The sequence below is a fragment of the Taurulus bubalis genome, assembly GCF_910589615.1.
Source record: "Taurulus bubalis genome assembly, chromosome: 12".
Taxonomy (NCBI): domain Eukaryota; kingdom Metazoa; phylum Chordata; class Actinopteri; order Perciformes; family Cottidae; genus Taurulus; species Taurulus bubalis.
In genome coordinates, this window is record NC_136600.1 from 17,607,635 (window position 1) to 17,628,468 (window position 20,834).

Below are 20,834 nucleotides of genomic sequence, written 5' to 3' on the forward strand. Positions count from 1 at the left end.
TCAATGTTACTCTCTTGCCTATTCTTTCTCTAAAGTCTACTTTATATGAATGTTTGCATTTGTTGTTTATTATATGGAGTTCATAATTAACTTGTGTAAATCAGCAAGATAATGCTTGTAGAAAAAGGCTTTTGTACATCACATTCTTTCAGTTGTCAGACTGGGAATCATTAACTCTCCGGCATTAGTGAACAGAAAACACATCCGCTTAGTTACCTCACAACAGGGATTCAGTGCTTTCTTTGAGCTTCTTTAGGCGAAGAGAAACAGCACCCTTTGTTAAATCAAACATTTTGTGTGTAGTTGGTGATTTCATATCAACTTGTAACATTTAAATGATACATTGCATTTGTTCCCATCACTGTCCACAATTTATATTCACTAAAATAATTTCTGAAGTTCACTCTTCTTTGAAATCCACAATAACACACATTTATTTAAATATAACCTGTTTTCTGGTGAATGGCAACTATCTCCATGGAAATAATGGGTTAAATCATACAAGGAAGTGCCTGTGTGGTCATTTACAATAGGGGTAAAGTCCGTGAGAGAAAACAACTGGGAAGGTGTTCCTGGATAAAAAGCATTTCCTCATGACGAGCTGCTTCACCATTTGTTTTGTTCTGGACTCGTTGCTGGTGAAGTATTAGATGTAGTTACAGAGGAAAGTGTTTTAAACTCGTCGTGTTCAGCTGCATTAGAGAAATGTCCAGCGAGCCACAGAGACCAGGCTCAATACAGGTGTATGATTACATTGAAGGTGTGTCTTTTATTACCTTTCATCACATATTTGTTAATTTTAAACACTTAGATAGCATCTTCTAGTCTGACTGAACTGTGTTGACTCATTACTTTGATCGTTTTCTTGGCTCAACCACTCACAGAGAATGGTTACCCGAGTGACCAGCAGTCACTGAGGTTACGACAAGCTTCATCTCGAGAGTCCAATCAAAACTATCCTCAGTACGACTGGAGCTCGACCCCTGCCGAGGAGAATGAAGAGGGCAGCGGTGGACCGCCTCGGGACCTCAGGGCCACCCCTCTGCCAATGACCCTGAAGAGAGCTGTGAGGTAGGAAACCTATCCGGAAAGTTTGGTGCTGTACTTTTCAAACGTTTTGGTTAAAGATACCCTCCAAACATGGATTAAAACATAAAACACTATACTTTCAAATACAATTTAAAGTGACTATAAATACTATTTTTTTAAATAATAACATGCCAAAAGATAAAATAAAAACAGTGTTTCAATGTAAAATGTGTCGCTTGTAGATATGAAGCTTGATAGTGGGTCTCAGGTCATTGTTTTGGTTTTACAATCAGCAACTTTAATGGTTCACTCTCTGCTAGCTCTTTAAACGCCAGCACCAAACAGCAGGCAGACACAGTTAGTGGAACATTCAGAAGCTAAAGAGTCAGATATTTCCTTTAGACTTTGCCTGAGACCCAATAGAGAGCTTGAGTAACTATTAAAATGATGCATTCATAATAATGGTTAATTGTATCAGCTGGATGTGTAAAAAGCATCTGATTGCAACCAAGTTCCCCATTATACAGTCCAGATGCCCCGAAGTGGCCAAAAATCAGTTATTGCAGATTCAAATCAAATCATATATCAGTTCTTAGTGCACTATATGTGTGCTAGACTAGAGGCTTTAAGTTTCCACATTTAAGTTGCATTTCGGACCACAATTAGCTGCCAAAACTAGCTGTGATGTCACAAAATCTTGCTCACACAAACATGTCTTAAACTCAGATTGCAGGTGAGCACAGACAAATGTACCTCCTTCAAGCTCATACACCCTTCACACATACATTATTTTGCAGTTAAGGTCCAAGTAAAGTAACACTAAGCAACACACATTTTTTTGTGGAGGGAAACTTTAATAATTTAAATGATACACAGCGTAAAACAGGGACTAGTAATGTGAGAAAATGTCACACACTTAATTCATTAGAAATATACAAATTGAACACTATCACTAGTTTCTCTATAATGTAATATATTTGAGGAAATGTCTTAGTATTTGGAGAGTACAGAACCATAATATATAAAGTGTTTCCAATCATTATATCACACCGTATCTACTCCAGAGTCATTTAAGTGTGACTTTTCCATTAAAGGCAGGTGCAGCAGATGCAGGTGCCTGTGGTTTCCAGCAGGCAGTCCTGGAGACGTAAAAATATCAAATCTCTGCAGAAACTAAGAAAAAAGGCCAGAGGATCTCTCTACTTTTTCACACTGTGGAGAAAGTCTTTGCAAAAGATTGGAGGTAAACCTTTCATGCTTAATTTCAGGACTATATATTGCTGTGTGCTAAATGCCTAATATTGTCAAGAAAAGTGTTTATCAAATTTACTAAATTTGTTTGCATTGTTAATTAAATCCCAATCCCCCTCCGCCCCAGGGAACTTCGGAGGTGGCGTCCAGTCTTACTTCCTGTTCCTGCGATTCTTGGTGGTCCTCAATTTTGTTTCCTTTTTACTGATTGCTGGATTTGTCATCATCCCCAGCATTGTCTTCAGATCTATTGGGACCAACCTTGTTAACAGCACTGGTAATGTTCAAGCTGCAGTTTGTTAGCTCACAACATTTCATTTCCCGTTAACTTGAGTCACACATGGCACTTTGTTTTCATGGTTCTTTATTTCTTCATTCTTTCTTAATTTCTTGCATTCTACACGTTTTAGCAACAATTTAGCAGTTGACGCAACAGTTTCAACGCAACAGGGCCTTTGAGGCATTACTGCAGTAGCAGTTGTGGTATTCCCCTCGGAAATAAAGAGTCACCGGTGCATGAGCAGAATATATATTCCCAAAATGATATTGAAATGAAAATGTAATTACCTGAGGTTCATCTATAAGTTTGTGTAAAATATAGAAGATATAATGTTGAAATATTTTATCATGCACTGCCAAGAATGTAAGCTTCTTTCCTTCCGACTTCCCAAAGCTTAAAGTAGTTTTTATCATTTTTGCCCTCAGTCATTTTCACATGAGAATGTGTCATAATGTTTATTTTTAGATAAAACCCTTGTATATTTTTTAAGCTGTTTTATGTACGTTACCTAGATGACAGTTTAGGGATTTAGACCCTCTGCCTCAAGTGAGCTGCAGACCTGCATTTAATCACCACTGCAGCTTTCACTCTCCCCCTCTTCTTCTCTTTCTGTTACTCAGGAAACATTAGCACAACTACATGACCTATACATTCAAAAGGTTTCAGGGAAACCTATAAATATGCTGTAATTCATGAGAATGCCAGCTGAAAGGATAAAGCTTTCCCTTTGCTATGTTTTCCAGGTCCAGATGAATGTATGGTTTATGACCCTAATTCTCAAGGCTTGGTCTTGTTCTATAATTACTTCCTGGACTTACTTTCGGGAACGGTGAGAAACTGCAGCATCACACTGACCTTCAAATATAAGAGAAGTGCAGAATGTATACAGAGACAGATATTAGTGTCTTTCAATATTGGACATTGTGATTCTTTAAACATTCAATACGGTTATACTGTTTGATCATTTCTAGTTCTTACTTACACGCAGGTCTCATTAGTTGCCAAGAGTTAGATGAGAATATTGGTGGGACTCTCATGCATGTTTCTATTAAGAAAACATATTAAGCAACAGCTAGCGGTCATTTAGCTTAGTTTAGCTTAGCATAAAAACTGAAAGCGGGGAAACAGCTAGCCACCACCAATCACTGTAAGACAAGGCAAGGCAAGTTTATTTCTATAGCACATTTCAACAACAAGACGATTCAAAGTGCTTCACATAAAAGCATTAAAAGCATCAAAACATAATGCAGAACAAAACAAGATTTACAAACAATTAAGAACATTCATTAAAACATTTTAAAAAATAGAATAAAAGTTGCAATGCAGTTTAAGAAATAAAATGCATCGCTTTATGTCTTTTGAGATTTCCCGATTCAGATCACCTAAAAGAAAAAGTGCATTTCTTCACCAGCTTTCCAACTTCACCGTGACACCAGAACTTTGAAAATCATTGGTCCTGTCCAAGAATTAGTTCCACACAAAACCCTTGCAAAACTACACAGTTTGATTTATGCACTCCAGTTTTCAACAAAACTGAAAGTCACATCCCCAAAAATAAAGTGGAAGTTACCTCGGTGGTCAATAGTTCCACATGCTCCTACTATATTCTCTCCTGATAAAAGTGAATTTAAACCACACGCCATGAGCATTTGGTACAGCAGACATGCTTCATGACGGTCCTCCTCTTGTTCAGGGCTTCATGGAGTATTCATACCTGTTTTACGGATACTACAACAACACAATGGTGGAGGACAGCAACTTCTCCTACAACATCCCTCTGGCCTACCTCTTCACTGCCGTCTTCTACTTTGTCTTTTGTCTCATTTGTATCATTGCACGGTCAGTCCCAGAACAAACAGGTTCAATATTAAGAGTCAAGATGCAGCTCGTGTGTAAGTGTGTTTCTATGTGTGTAATGTATATGTGTATGTGTCCAGCCGTCTCAGTAAGTGTTCAGTGGGGTGAAATAAACAGAATGACATTTAAAAGCCTGCATGAAGAGTTCAGTCACCTCGACCTGCATCTGTATCTTCTTCTTCCTTGTCCTTCTCTTATATGTGCAGCATGGGGACTGCAGCTCGAGTTGTCGTGGCAACGGGAGGCAGCGCCGCCGTGGGCAACTACAGCATGATATTGTTCACCGGCTGGGACTACGGTTGCCAGGCAGACAGAGCTACCAAACTGAAGCAGAAGAACATCCACTACCGGCTGCAGGTCAGAAGGGATCTGTCCCAAAAAGAGTTGTTCTCTCTGCAGCACAACACAGGTTTGCGTAACCATTCCCCGGTGCTTTCCGATGACCCCTCGTGTCTTTACTCTTCCTCTTTCAGGTGGATCTGGAGGAGGAGATCATAAAGAAAAGGGCAGCCGCTCTGACTTTGTGTCAAAAAATAGTTTTATACTCAATACGTGTTTTCATGGTTTTTGTTTCCCTTGGACTCATCATAGCCGCCTTCTACGGCATCTTCCTGGCCACCAACTTCAGCCAGGTAAATTATGCAGAAGGTGTGTGATGATGTTCATTTGGTTTTGGGTCTGAAAGTCTTCGGTGACCTTTGGTTTCCCCATCCCTGACACACAGGAAAGGAGTGGTGAGCAAGGGATCTTGGGTTTGCTTTTAGAGTATCTGCCTTCCATTGTCATCACCATTGCAAACTTTGTGGTGCCGCTGCTGTGTGAGCAGATCGCCCTGATGGAGCGATACACCCCCAGCAACACTGTCATAGTGGCGCTGTTAAGGTGAAGCTGTTTCTGTGAGAGAGTTATTACATCAGAGCTTTTGCATTTAGTCATTTGTGTTTGTAATTGGTTAAGGGTTTAAACTAATATTTTAAAAAATATAACTGCGACAAAAAGTAAATGTGTGTCATCTGAACTCAGTGGTGGAGGAAATACTCAAAACCTTTGACTGAAGCAAGAGCACCAATACTCCATTGCAAGTACCAGGCAATCATTCAAAGGTGTATTTCAGTAAAGTACAGATGTATTATCAATAAAATGCAGTTAAAGTATCAAAAGTAACATGTCAATGATGCCGCTGGTTGAGGTGGAGCTAGTTTTAACTACTTTATATACAGTTTAATCTGGAGACATATAGGGGTGAGGCTCCTTCAGAGGGTAACAGGATTCATTTGAGAGGTCATGAGATGTCATGGAAGAACAAAAAAAATGAAAACAATTAATTTTTTTAAATGTATAGTTTTCCCTTTTTGGGGCTTCAAACTATTATTTAAGTGAAAGCATTTGAAAGGTTTAGAGGGAAAATCCCACCAAAACTGTGATAACATGCCACATATTTTGTAATCTGCTTTAGAAGTTTATCTTTTAAAATATAAAGTAATGTGTAAAAAATACAATATTCCATTCTGAAATCTCATGCAGTGATGTAGAGGTGTGCTCCATGTTCTCTAAACACTGCTTTACAACCTGGCATTATACTGGATACCGTAACCTCAAAGTCAATAATCTCTCCATGTGTTTAACTTCTAAACCAAAAACAAATGACTAATTCAGTACCACAGCTGGTTTGATAACGTTCGTCTTGGCCGTTCCACGTGTAGGGCCGTGTTCCTTCGTTTCATGGGTCTGGGGGTTCTTCTCTTCACCCTGTGGCGTCAGATCACCTGTGATGGGGACACAGAAAGTGAAAAGTGTAAACTGTGCCAATACGACTACAACCTCTACCCGGTAATTATACTTCTTGAGTACAATAAGAAACAAACAGATTGATGGGAGTTTTGTTTTGCTAAACGCTTGTGAGTCACCAGAATAAAGAGAGAATATGACACAAGATGTACAATGGTATAATAAGGAAATAGTATACCTACATTGAGCAACATTTAAGAATGTGGGTGAAACACCAAAGGACACAAAAGAAAGTGAATTTAACATTTACATATTTTCAGACAGATTCATCCTTTCATGTGTGTGTCATTGTGTAGTGCTGGGAAACGCGTGTTGGACAGGAGATGTACAAGCTCACACTGTTTGACCTCCTCATCAACATCGCCGTGCTCGTCCTGGTGGAGTTTCCACGCAGGTACAAATCACTGTGGGATTTTGTCTATATTAAACCAGGTGGAAGTTTTGCAAATTAATACAGTACATGAAGATGTTGGTAATTGTCGTTTGTGTGTGTGTGTGTGTGTGTGTGTGTGTGTGTGTGTGTGTGTGTGTGTGTGTGTGTGTGTGTGTGTGTGTATGTGTATGTGTGTGTGTGTGTCAGGATGGTGGTGGACAACTGGTCCAGTAAGTTGGCTCAGTGGTTTGGTCGACAGGAGTTTGTAGTTCCCGCCAACGTGCTTGGACTGGTTTACGGTCAGACTGTGGTTTGGACCGGAGCTTTTTTTTGCCCTCTGCTGCCGCTCATCAACACCATCAAGTTTATCCTCCTCTTCTACTTCAAGAAGGTGAAGATGTTGCTTTAAAAAAGCCAACATGTCACACAATGCCAGTTTGTTGGTTGAGGAAGGAGAAAGTTATTCACCAACACTCTGCTTTGATTTGGTTCCCGACCCTATTGACCCTTTTCTCCTCAGACCACACTCTTCTATAATTGTCGGCCAGCACTGAAGACGTTTCGCTCCACCACCTCCACCTTCTTTTTCCTGGTGGTACTCCTGTTTGGCTGGAGCCTGGCCACAGTTGTAATGGTTTACAGCATTGCTGAGTAAGTGCTGATTGCTTGCATGATAAAATAAGTGTTTTTTTAGTTTAGTGCTTGCAGTGACGACTAATTATTTTTAAATAGCACTGAAAGTGAACATTGAGGTTTTTACCCTGCAGGTCACACGATTAATATTTATCATAGGACTGGCAGGTTTAGGTTTGGATAGTAATGTTTTCAATGTTATATTAGATTGTTGAAGACAAGTGTGTCTCTGTCCTCTTTCCCCCCAGGATCCGTCCTTCTCTGGGTTGTGGCCCTTTCCGTTTCTTCACCAAAATGCGGTCGATTGTTCCAATATCTTTTTCCCGCCTCTCTAAAGTTACACAGGACTTTCTCTTCTTCATCGGTTCCCAGTCCTTCTCCATCCCCCTGTTTGCATTATCCTTGTAAGTGAACTTGTGCTTTCTGTAAGATTGTTATTCTGGTATATACGGTACTGCACTTAAAGCCAAATAGAGAAGGCAGCCTATATTTTACCTGCACAGTATGTGGTATTTAACTGTCGGTTTTATGATGTGTAATCCCGGCTCCTTTCTATTTGGCAGTGTGGTGATGTGCTATTTCGTAGCCTTGGCCTCTGTTTATGGGAAAAGTGTTGCCCTGCTAAGAGCTCAGCTTAAACTGGTAAGTTGTTGGCATTTACCTGAATGGTGTATTGTAATAGCAACGGCTTAGAGTGACAATACTGAATATTGGCCTATATTATTTTTCTAAGATTTACAGGCATTTAGTTTACTAATACAATAATGGGTGTTTGGTTTACAGGAGGGCCGTGACAAGCAGTTCTTGGTGAAGCAGATTGGGAAGCTGAGTCGACATCAGATCCTAAAACATACTGCAAGAGCACATGAGTGATGGCACAAGGACTATGTTTCGGTTTACGACCTTCTAAACATGATACAATATGATGAGGCGCCTGAAAGGACTGTATGCATATTGTAGTCAGTGTCATATAATGCTGAATGGGCTTCATAAAATAATCCTGCAACAAGATTATTAAAAAAAAGATGTGGTTCTTGACAGATCAGCAGTTTTCTCGGAACATGTGAATTTATTAATTATGAACATACCTAAGTAAATGGTTAATGATTCAATTACACAAAGCCAGGTATAAATAATGCAAATGGTGTCTTTGTTATAAATGCAGTTTCCCCACTTACTGTATTTTTTCCTTTACATAATACAATGAGACTTATAGCCCCCTCTAGAGTCAGAGTTGTGGTGGTGCAATAAAGTGTGATGTTTACTTCCGGTTTGTGACTACTACTTCCTGTGGGCTCCTGCTGCCGTCAGCAAGAGCAAATCTGACCCCCATCAAGTTAGTGATAGTATATTAGTCCTTTTTGTTCATAGCAATGTGTTGAAAAGATGAGTTTATTGTGAGGGAGCGAGTTGCATGTCTATCCTCGCAGCTGCGTCATTAACGTGTTGCGTTAAGTTGGGGAAAAGCAGACCTCGGCTGATGTTAGCTTAGCTAACTTAATTGTAAAAACGGAAGTCAACAGCAGCACCAAAACGGTGGCATCGCTCTTTTTTCTGACTTCACATTCGGCTAATTTTCCGCCCTCCTCATTTCCCCATTTCGTCTTTCTCCACGCGTGAAGGTTTCATTACCAAAGTCCGTGTTTGTTCGTGTTTGTTCACACGGAAGTCGGAGCTAGCCTGACTGCTTACGTGCAGCTGAGCATCAACAGCCCCCAAGGCAACAATGAACATTCTTCCGAAGAAGAGCTGGCATGTCCGCAACAAAGACAACGTCGCTCGCGTGCGGAAGGACGAGGCCCAGGCGGCCGAGGAGGAGCGCGAGGCCACGCGTCGCGTGGAGCGCGCAGAGCAAGAGGTGGGTGACCCCCTGTGTTGTGACGTTATTTCCCAGTACGATGATGAGGATGATGCTGCAGGACCCGATGAGGGTCATGCTGTGTAGACCTGAAGTCTGGATCCAGATCCTACAACAGTAACCCTTTAGTGTCTCAAACACAACTAATCAAAAATACATAGAATAAATGTAATTCTGAGTTGGAAGAATACGTAAAAGATAATGTATTATGAGTTTCTGTTCTTATTTCCTAACATTGGTCATATTTATAAATGAACTATTGATGGACTATCAAGAGGTTCTTTGGAAATAAGAACTAAGCGTGTAGTCATTATCTTCAACGGTATAATGCTATTATAACTACTATATCACTATAGACTTACTTTTCTGCTGTAGTATTTGTATATACTTGTAAAATACCACAATAAGGATGACGGGCTTCATGGCTGAAGCTTTAGTTACAGTAAATCAATAACAACAGCCTGTGGAACAGCTGTGATATGATGCATTATGAAGAAGCCTTTATTTGTCTTTAGATATTTAGTTTGGAATAACGACTCTTCCTCCCCATAGGCTCGTACAGAGTATCTGAGAAGGAAATCCCGAGCTGCTCTCCCTTCAGCAGGAGAAAAGGGGGAAGATGTTAAAGACGAAGAACAGAGTGGCGGAAGTGGAATTCTGGAGCATCTTAATCTTTTCCCCCTCGAGGATTCCTCAGAGAAGAAGGGGAATGAGGAGTATCTCAAAGAAAAGAAAGATGAAAAGGTGATGTTGCTACTTCTTCTGTCACTCTCATGCAGTAATTATGTATTAATAAAGCAATGTAAATAAATGCACCTTGAAAAATGTACATTAAATTCTACCCTTGTCTTACAACAAGATCCACTTACTTGGGATTTCCAGAGCTTTCAGCCACATCTTGTTGCCTTCATCAGCTCATGGAGAGGGTTTCGTTGTTATCACTTGACCTACAGTGAGTGTGGATTTAGGGGTTACAGTCTTGTGACGACAATTGATCCAAAACCATTGATCTCACTGATCAACTCCATCCCATACGAGATGTGACTGAAGGCTACAGGAAAAAAAGTGGACATTGTAATAATACAACTTTTCGCAAAACTGTTATTGTCAAGATCAAGAATGAACCTTTTTGCTCAACTAGCATTTAATTGTCGTCATTGTTTTCCTAATTTAGGTTCTAGTGTATCATCCATCACAACATGAAAGGGCCTGTTTAATGTAGAACTACCTCTTTACACAAAGGTGTTTTATGAACTAACTTGAGCAGGCAACCATCGGCTGTGAACGGTCAAACACAAACTGATCTTGTTTGAGTTTGCCTGTGAAATGGGTATTATTGTACCACAGGGATTGAGCTTGTAATCACAACATTTTGAGTAAACGGTGTGCATGTTGTGGCTCGTTTATTCATTGAGATGTTTGCACAACAGCTACACTTGTGTCCGTACTATCATTCATGTGAAGATGCTGGCATTTTGAATTGGATGTTTAAAATCACTGGAAGCAGTCTGTTTCTTGTTGTGGAGAAAATGCATTATATATTCTGGATGCAGCTCAGCCACATTATGCATACAAGCAGTGTAAACATATGGAGGGTGAGAGTGGGGGGAAACTAATAAAACCACAAGAGGCACAGAGCTGTTATTTCAGGGCAAAGTGTACAACACAAGGATGTGATCCAGTTTTCTAATCAAATCTCAATCAAGAGATTAGCCAAAAGAAATGTGAATAATTGTACTATGCTTTACTGATATCACCACACAACACATGTTATTTTAATTACTGTTGTCTTTCCTTTTTCCAGGAGAAGGAGGAACGCGCTATTGGCTTGCTGGTGTCTCTCGGACCCCAACCAGGGTCTGAAGTCACTCCGTGGTACATGAAAACTGGCAAAGAAATAGAAGAGAAGAAAGATGAGAGGAAAGAAAAAGAGGAGAGGAAAGAAAAAGAAAAGAAGAAGGGAATAAGTGAAGAGGAGAAAGAGAAGAGAGATCGCAGGTTGAAAGATAGTTTAGACCCATTGAAAGAAATGAAGAAAGCCTTGGCTGTAAAGGACAGAAAACACAATAATGGCAAGAAAAAGGAAAAAAGAGTCAGAGGGGAGAAGAGGAGCAGTGGAGAGAGGTAAGAAAGTAACTTTCTCTTGTTAATTATAATATTGTTATAATAACTAAGTGTAAATCTGCAAGTAGCTGATATATCATTTACTAAATTGATTTCAGCCCAGGAACTCAAAATATTTAGATATATTTAGGCTGTTTAGTGCAACGATTTTAAAGGGATACTTCAACATTTTGGAAAATATAACTATTATGTATCTCTGTGATAAATACTTATGGAGATAGAGAAAAACACGAATGTGCTTTCTTTTTCAGCTCCATAGAAAGGTTACGTGCGGAGCGCTTACAGAGGGAGGCTGAAGAGAGGAGGAGGACCAAGGCCCTGCTCGACCAGAGGAACGGCAACGGGAAGGAGCCGGGGAAGGACACAAATGAGCGGGAGAGGCCGTACAACAGCGCTTATTTCCCAGAACTTGCTCGCAAGCGGCAAAGGCGGGATCGAGATAGCTGGAGAGATGAAATATTAAAATTGTGAGCTGTCTTTATTGGTCGAGTGTGATATCCATGCTGGATGGTTAGTGGACAAATATTGACACCAGTTTTTCTAAGTGAAGCAAATGTAAAAATGTCCACAGGAAAGATGTGCCAAAGGGGTATGTTTGGAGCCACATTGAGAACATACCTGTAAAGGGGCAGCTTGTAGGCCACTTTTCATTTATTCTTGTTCACACAGAAATCAGAGGTCAGTTACAGTTGCCTCGTGGGGCTTGAAGCTCTATCGGCAAAGAAAACGCATAGTGAACAACTGGTAGAATTATTTATACTTTATATACTATATAAATTCCAAGAGATCGTAGGATGATAGAAAATCAGCAAACAGTGAATAAAGAAGTAAATCAGTAGAGAAAGATAAACTGGAGCGTAGAGCTGAAACTATTTCACGAGTAATCAATCAGTTGATTGACAGAAAATGTAGATTTTCGTTCTCATTTTTCAAGCTGAATTGTCAACAATTCTCTAGTTCCAGCTCTTCTTTATCATATGTTACTTTAAGATGAATTTATTTGTGTTTTTGACTTTTGGTAGGATAAAACAAAAAACATCAGGCTATAGGAAATCTTTTTCCATAACACATTTTTCAGATTTTTGTAGGTTGTAAATTTCTACATTTCCTTTTTAAATGACACATAAACGTTTTCACAGACACAGTTTGAATTGTCAAAGTAGCAAAAGCACAGGTATAAATAAAAAAACTGAATTATATTTAGTCCTAGTATTATTTATTAGTATTTAGCATACTGGCTCACTGTCACGTCTACCTGGGACAGAAGATGGAACAACGTCGTTATACATTTTATTAGTAACACCTGTGCAATTTTTTTTTGCTGCAATGTGACATCAATGTTTGCTGTTTTCAAATGCCTATTGTATCATATACCAACACCAATAAGCAACCCAACAGATTTATATGAACTTGTTTTGTTCATCGCTGTAAATTATTTCATAAATACATGTGAAAATACGCACAGCTGAAATAAATACTCTCATGACTGATATAATGTTTAGTTTTTTGAGGTACTGATAAGGTGTATTGGGCGAGACTCCATTATTTATTTAACGTTGTCCTGCAGTCTTCAAATTGGCCATCAATTTAAATCAATGCTTTCAACAAAAACTGAACATTATATCCTCCATGAAGGCACCATTTATTGCACGGCTGTGGTTTTAAACTGCATTAGTTTTGTGTATCTCATAAACCTGCAACTGGCTAAATCATCCATGACAGCTTAATCTTGTTTTTGTTGCTGGCATTAAGTTGGAAACCTTTTTCAAATGTTGTGCAGTTATGACCATTCACACCATATCACATGAAATACATTCAATGATGCATCCAGAGAAAAATATTTTTTGTTTATAAAATGTAGAAGGCATCCACTCCTTGTGGCGTGGTCAATTAACACGTATTTTATCATATTATTTCATATTTTTAATAGTAGTCGAATTACATCACACCCCAAAGTCCTCATGAATACTGAAGTGATATTTTAAAATATTAAAAATTCAAATTGAGATCGATATAAACACACCACCTACACGCCATCACCTCCCTGTGGGGACTTGATCACAGACTCTTTCCCCTTCTTCTCCGGGTCTGATACCGAGCTGGACCATGACAATGCGCGCCGTGTGTGTCTGACGTAAGCTGGCGGAGGAGAAAAACACAGACAACACCGAGAGATAGAGGGAGAAAGAAATAATTAAATATCCAGCCTATATATGCATATGTAGCGGGATGGTTGTTTTCAGCAACGCGCCGCACAGATGGAGGCAGAGCAGCGAGCGGTGGCCCGAGGATGCACAATAGAGCACCGCGCACACCGTGTTTAATTGCGGATTAGAGCAGGAGGAAGAGGAGGAGGGGGGAAGAGCACACCGAGGAAGGCAAGGAGACGCTCTTTATTATTAGGAGAAAAGCGGCGTGGGGGTGGTGGTGGTGGGGGGAGACACAGACAGCGTGAGCCCGGAGACGGCACAGACCGTGGCGGGGGTGACGGGAGAGAGGAGGACACCAACACCGACAGTCGGCAGCGTCGCTCGGATGGTGTTGTTGTTGTTGCTCCGGACGCGGCGACGATGCGGCCACACTGCTGGGTGATGGTAGCGCTGGCGGGGATGATGTCGTACTTCAGCCCGGAGAGAGCCCTCGGAGCCCCGCAGAGGGAAGGTGAGCGGAGGAGGAGGAGGAGGAGGGGGGGTTGAAAAACCTGTCAGTGATGCTGGAGAAAGGAAGAGAGAAGGGGGGATGTAATGAAAAGGCCTCTCTACATTGGGGGGACTGCTGTGTTATCCGCCAGTATAAATATGAGACATAATGCGAATTATTATTGCAGTCGTCTACGTGGCTGACTTAATCAAAACAGGAGCGGGGCTGATTTGGTGATGGTTAGGGTACCACATTTGCATGCAGTGATGAAAATATTAGGAGGGGTGGGGGGAGTGGATTTCGGGCCTCACATCGATGGCATTTAAAAACACTATATACTGTATGAGTAGCAAGCTAAAACCGTCGGTCAGTGCGAGATATCGGCTTTAAATAGCCTCCGCTTGGCACGGGAGATTATTTAGCCTATTAACCACTGCTGGCATCTTTATTTTTCTCAATCTGAATATGCCTTCTTCCCCCAAGATCTGGCAGAGTGTTGTATTAGTGTAATGTGTGCAGTCATTGTATTGTGGTGTATTGTTTTGATAGGAGCTGCTGGCACCGGGGCTGGTGGAAAAGGCCCTGTGTTAGGTTCCTATTCATATGCAGTGTCTGTCTGGACATCTGTCTAGGGAAAGATGAAAGAATAGCACTGCACAGGAGGAATTGTTCATCGGGATTGAAGCCTCCAATTTATATGTTTGTGTTGCATATTTAGGGGGACGCATTGCCAAAAGGGTTATTTAGTTTTCATATTTAGCCCCTGTTTAGCAGGTTCCGTGATCAAGAATTAGATGTATTTATCTGTTTCATGGGCTAAAACTCAAGACTGATTATCAAAAAAATTATTGGAGTGCCAATTTTCTTTTAATTCGCAACAGATTGGACCATTCACCAGCCTACAATTTGAAACGAAGGGGGTTTTATATGCTGAATACATCTTTACTTACCTCTGCGCAGGATGGGTGAAACAAGCAAAATCCTCTTCTGTTTGTGTTGTAACTTTATGTAAACACCAGAAATACAAGAAGACAAGAGGCGCTAAAAGTGTTAACCAAAACGAGGCCTACATGTTTATCTTGAAAATAAAATACATATTCCTTCCTGGGTTATATTTTTTGTAAAATGCTGACCCTCTTTTTACAATATTTATGAAGTTGGTAAATTATTAAATATACTTGGAAATTTATGTATGCAGTGTTTACAGTATCATGACATTGTGAATGAATGTATTTTAGGATTTGTTTGAGGGACACAGAGGATGAATTTGGGATATTTTAAGACAGCAGGCTCATAAAAAAAAATGTAAAAGGTCTACATTTTCAAGGTATGGTTTTAATATCATGGTTTATGTAAACCCCTGGGTTAATATTATTATTTCTCCAATGCATTTGTGTCAACAACAATTTTAAATGAATATGTTGTAATTTCAGGGAATACAGCTTTAAAGGTTTATTTGGAGAATACACATGGTAAACTTCCTACTAAATACCTTGCGAATATCATGTTATATAGTGACTAAAGTGCTGCTATATTTACACAGACTTAGACAAGATAGGATAAGTTATGATTTGAATATGAATGTTTAATATACAAGTCCTTCATGTGTTAAGTATGAGTTGGTCACCTTCTGACTAATCCAAGGTGTCATTGTTCCTCTCGCTTGTCATCTGTCATAAGTACTATAATGTCTGACAGTATTTAAATGAAACCTAAAAAAAATACCTGAAGGGCATTTAACCACCCTGCCCTGCCCCTTTTCTTTTCTACAGATGGTTCACTTCCCACAATCGACTACGTTGAGGTACAAAAATCAAAATGTCCCAATCCCTCCCTCTCTCACCTGAGTAGTAAACCTTCCTGATTTGAGTAACTCTCTTCCAGTTTCCAACCCTTCCCAATTCGCGCTCCTTTTTTTACCTAAATGACAACCAGCCATCCCTCCCCTGCTTCTTAACTGTGTTTCCTGAGTGGAATGCCGTTTCCAATATTTCCCCTTTCCCCGTGCTTTTTTCCTTACTGGAATGGTATATTATCCCACTTTCAAATTTGTATTCAAGTCTCTACTTTCTTATAATGATTCCGACAATCGTTTTTTAATTTTTTATCTTCAAGTTAATTTCTTTTCCTGCTTTTCCCTCCAAACTCCCTGATGCAAGCAGTCCATTGGGGTTCTCCACTGTTTCCCCAAACCTGCTGCTAAGAAAATGCTCCAATGGTTTCCCTCTATACAAAACACATGTGTAAAAAGATTTTACACTTTCCTGATTCAGTGAATTCTCTCTTCTTCCCACTGACTCAAACCTAACAATGCGTACCGTTACATTTCCGTGTTAAACCCTTTTCTCCCTTGTATTTTTCTTCTCTCTCTTCAGTTTCTCAGACCAGAGCTGCATCCCTCTCTCCTCCACCCTACGTCGTCATCCTCATCTCTTGCTCTGGGCTCGTCTCTTTTGTCCTGCTGCTCCTGACCTGCCTGTGCTGTAAGAGAGGAGGAGTGGGGTTCAATGTAAGTCTTCAACATGTAAGAGATCTATTCACCTCCCTCTGCTTCCTTTGTTGTGTCACACCTGTGCATGCTGGTATTGCTTTCATTTAAGCTTGACTTGATAAACTGCTGGAGGATATGGACATCGCAACAGGACTCAATAATTACAACATAATTAAGTAGAAATGGTCAATAACCATCTTTCTGTTTAATCTTGACTTAGCCTCCATCTTTTGCTCTGACATTGTTGTTGAGCGGGCAGACAGGGTGTCATTAGTTCAGAGTGGCTGCACACTCATTGTCTGTCCTTGTTGGTTACTGCTAAATTCCACCGTATTATTAAGAGAGCTTATTTAATATTTTCAATTATACCAATGATATGATTTTTTCTGTGCTGTTGTGACTCAACCAGGAGTTTGACAATGCAGACGGGGAGGAATGCTCTGGGGGCTCCAGTCCCATCCAGGAGGACAGCCTGTCATCATGTCCCTCCCTCCCTGAGGTCTACACCTTGCCAGTCCGAGAGAGGCAAAACTGCGCTGCCCTGCAGGATGTAGCAGGTAACAACCTGAAACAACTCTCCTGTTCTCTGACTCTCATTTGAGCACAAACCTCACAAGGAAGCTGAAGAACTGTCCTGCACTGAACTCCCTCACGGTCTGTTGCCTGAGTCACTGATGTGGATCCATTAAGGTCTCAAACTGAGTGGACAACCAGTACCGCTGGACTCCCCGGTGAAGTTCAGTGGAGTGGAAACTCTGATCTGAGAAAATTCTGCATCAGTGCTCCGTATGAGCACGCCAAGTTGGACATTTGGCCACAGACAGGGATGGTATCAGCAGACCTTATGAACTTTTGTCTCAGACAAGGTTATTGTTGTGTCATACATTCATGTCCTCCTCTACTCTGAACCATGCTTCGCTTCTTTTTACTTCGCTGTGCAGAGTAATGTAAGAGCACTAGAAGTCTCTTTTCACATCCGTCTGCTGAAAGCTGTGGTTCAATATGCAACTTACACAAAAGTGATGTGGAAACATAAAAACCTGAAGAGCATTTTCACGAACAAGGACTTAGAAGCCATCTTCTGTCCAGTAGTTCAACTTGTGAAATAGATTCTGGATTTTTCAATGAAAGAGAGGTGTATATATTATTTCTATACATTTTTAAGTAGGTAATTAGCTATGATGTTTTTTGTAAAAACAATGTCTTTAAACTTCTCTGGAGGGATCTTTAATGTCTTGGTGATGGCTAGTTGGGAGCAGTACTTTTTGTTTACCCTGTTATTTAAGGTCATAAAACAACATAAAATGCAGACGTCTGAGCGACTGATCTTTATTTATTTCTCTCTTCTTTTTTTTAACAGACTCCAAGTCTCAGTGGTTCAAAAGACACACTTTAAACTATCTTCAGGAGATAGGAAATGGCTGGTTCGGAAAGGTAAGATGATCGCCTCTCACAGTCAGACATCACTGTGTTTTCATGTTAAATATGACCCACATCATAGATTTTCTTTCTAAAAGCAATGACAACCTATGATGTGGGTCATATTTATCTGTTAAATACTGGTCTCTGAACAGATAAAGAATCTTAACTCAATCTTAACTTTGCTGCTGTTCTGCTCCTCCTGGGCACCCTCCATGTTATTGCCCATCGATCTCTCCTAGGTGATCCTGGCTGAAGTGCTGTGTGACTGCAGCTCCTCTCAGGCTGTGGTGAAGGAGCTGCGTGTCAGTGCCAGCCCTCTGGAGCAGAGGAAGTTCTTGGCTGAGTCTGAGCCATACAGGTGGGAGAAACTGCTGAAACACTGGTCGCCATTTTGGTGTTAAGACTTTCCCTTAACAACAACAATTGTAGCCAAAGTTCATAATAATTTAGCATATAGTAGCACATTTGAGTCATTGAAATGACTGTATGAAGTCTGTTCTATGGGACAATCTATCTAACATTAGCAACCATAAACTGGTATATAGACAAATTGAGGCTGTATTTGCATAACCTAAGCATATTTAGGTGATGAAATTTGTATTGTATTGCTTATTGGTGCACTTCAATCATTGATAACAGGAGCAACAATATGTCAAGCTTGAATAGTACCTGTTTACATTATTAAAATAGTGTTTTAATGTTTAGTTAGTAAGCGAGTTAAGCACTGACCCAGTCTATTTGTGACTCAGAATAGCATTTTAGCTGTCCTTCTCTCTCTCTTTTTAACACACACACACTCACACACTGCATATGCTTTGGCACCAACCTTCCCCTTGGCAAGTCACCTTTTGTCCAACAACAAGCGCACACACACACACACACACACACACACACACACACACACACACACACACACACACACACACACCCACACAAAACACCAAAATGCTGTCTGTCCTGTGATCTGCTCATCAATCTATTCATACTTTTCCCTTCAGGAGCCTTCAACATCCCAACATCCTTCAGTGTTTGGGGCAATGCAGTGAGAGCATTCCCTTCCTCCTGGTTATGGAGTTCTGTCAGCTGGTAAGTACACAGTGGCCATTTAAATATGGGACAAAAAATGAAATTAAACACTTAACAAACCCTTATGAAAAAGGCCTGAGACATAAAGGTAACTACACTATTATTGCATAATTTGTAGCAAGAAAGCTATTATGATCCACTGTTGTTGCAGTTTTTCAATCTCATCAAATGTTAAGGTTATTTTCATTGTTGAAGTACTTTACTTCAAATAATCCTTATTTTAATGTAATTGTATGTGAGTAGTTCTGCATATTATTTGATGCAGAAATGATACATTATTGGAATTATAGATGTTCCTGAAATCTGCTTGGCTTTGGTACAATTGTTTTGTTTTCACTGACTGATTAAGAAAGCTCTATGGCTCTCAGGCCGAACAGAGACACAAGCAGATCAATTACAGCAACACAGCCAGAGACGCTAAAAAACACTGAGGGCCTGACTGCTATTTGATCAAATCTACTATTGTCCTTTCCTCGTAGTATATTTCCCATTATTTATATAGTCCTAATTGTATTTACTTGCCCTTCCTGAAGCATAAATGACTAATACAAAGGCTGACAGCTCATAACCCCCTGCAGCTTTTGGGGCTCTGTAATGGAAATCACCCCAAAAGGTGACATATTTACTGCAGAGACTCAAATATTCTCTTTGCCTATATACCGTGTTGCCTGGAAGTTTTAGGAGAAGGCCACAAGCACTTGGCACGCACACTTAATGGCCAAACTGGTATTAACTAATCTTCTATTTAAGTATCCATGCATTTCACTATTTCACTGCTTGTGTTATTTTTGTGATGAACAACTAGGGTGACCTGAAGAGGTATCTGAGAGCCCAGCGCAAGTCTGATGGGATGACCCCCGACCTGCCGTCTCGAGACCTCTTGACTCTTCAGAGAATGGCGTTTGAGATCACCTCTGGTCTGCTGCATCTCCATGATAACAACTACATCCACAGGTCAGTCACGACTGTACATACTTAGAACCCACTTCTTTACACAATGTTATCTCTCAGATAGATACAGTGTGTGTCTCTGTTCAATGTGGTTGATGGTTAGAGGGTATGTTCTACTCTCTGCAGTGATATGGCTTTAAGAAACTGCCTGCTGACCTCAGACCTCACTGTTAAGATAGGCGACTATGGTCTTTCACACAACCATTATAAGGTAAGTGGGTCTTTGCTTGTAATTCTCTGAAAAATAGATATATCAATGTATGCTACCAGATTGTCTAACACTATATTTTTAATTTTAGAAACTGTAAAGCCTTTGTTGTGTCATGTAAATGATGACATAATACATTTTCCTCAGTATAAAAATAATTCTTGTTTTATGTCTTTGTGAAGGAGGACTATTACCTAACTCCAGACAAGCTATGGATTCCACTGCGCTGGATTGCTCCGGAGCTGCTGGAGGAGTACAGAGGATCTCTCATTGTTACAGACCAAACCAAGACCAGCAATGTGTGGTATGTTTTAGAGCTGTCACAGCTGTTGATATAGAGAGCCAGCCAGACTGATTATGGCCAGTTCACGTGGGTAATTCTACAATCATGCGTGTTTATCTGATGTCTGTTAGCCATTAGTACACCTGTTAAAAAAAATGCAGAATTTTTTTGCTGTATCAGTTAGGGCTTTGTTCTGGCCCAAAATTAAAAATCTCTTACTCTTTTGAATATTAAATTCAAGCAGAGTGAAAGTAAAAATACAAAGTCAGCTGTTTTGAAATATTTATCTTCAACAAATCAAACAACACATAAGCCTAACTTTACATATCAGAGTGAACTCAATTTAGCTGGACCTGAACCCTCCGCCTCCGATATTACAACTTCACTTAAATGTGTTTTGTTGAATGAACGAAGAAGAAAACATTCTAGCAACAAAACACCGAACTACAGGAAGAGTTTTTTCTCTCACAGAAGAAATTATGGCTTAAGATTGAAGAATTATTTATTATCTTATTCCTTACCTCTAATAATAGAATAACTCAGCTGTAACGACACATCCA

General features: G+C 40.1%; 2 protein-coding genes across 2 annotated transcripts; both read left to right on the forward strand.

The window, feature by feature from the left end:
* The first annotated feature begins 626 nt into the window (after positions 1 to 626).
* tmc4 (transmembrane channel-like 4) lies at positions 627 to 8,212 on the forward strand. The gene is made up of 16 exons (XM_079227725.1): positions 627 to 760; positions 885 to 1,071; positions 2,124 to 2,272; positions 2,408 to 2,557; positions 3,304 to 3,389; positions 4,254 to 4,399; positions 4,624 to 4,774; positions 4,891 to 5,049; positions 5,142 to 5,299; positions 6,121 to 6,247; positions 6,502 to 6,599; positions 6,786 to 6,969; positions 7,099 to 7,229; positions 7,460 to 7,615; positions 7,775 to 7,853; positions 7,995 to 8,212. The coding sequence occupies exons 1-16, from the start codon at positions 706 to 708 to the stop codon at positions 8,082 to 8,084; spliced, it is 2,106 nt and encodes a 701-aa protein (XP_079083851.1). The 5' UTR covers positions 627 to 705; the 3' UTR covers positions 8,085 to 8,212.
* Positions 8,213 to 8,820: 608 nt separating this feature from the next.
* Positions 8,821 to 12,840, forward strand: leng1 (leukocyte receptor cluster (LRC) member 1). Its single transcript, XM_079227676.1, has 4 exons — positions 8,821 to 9,069; positions 9,622 to 9,813; positions 10,874 to 11,193; positions 11,445 to 12,840. Exons 1-4 carry the CDS (start codon positions 8,938 to 8,940, stop codon positions 11,662 to 11,664), a joined length of 864 nt encoding a protein of 287 aa, XP_079083802.1. The 5' UTR covers positions 8,821 to 8,937; the 3' UTR covers positions 11,665 to 12,840.
* Positions 12,841 to 20,834: the final 7,994 nt, after the last annotated feature.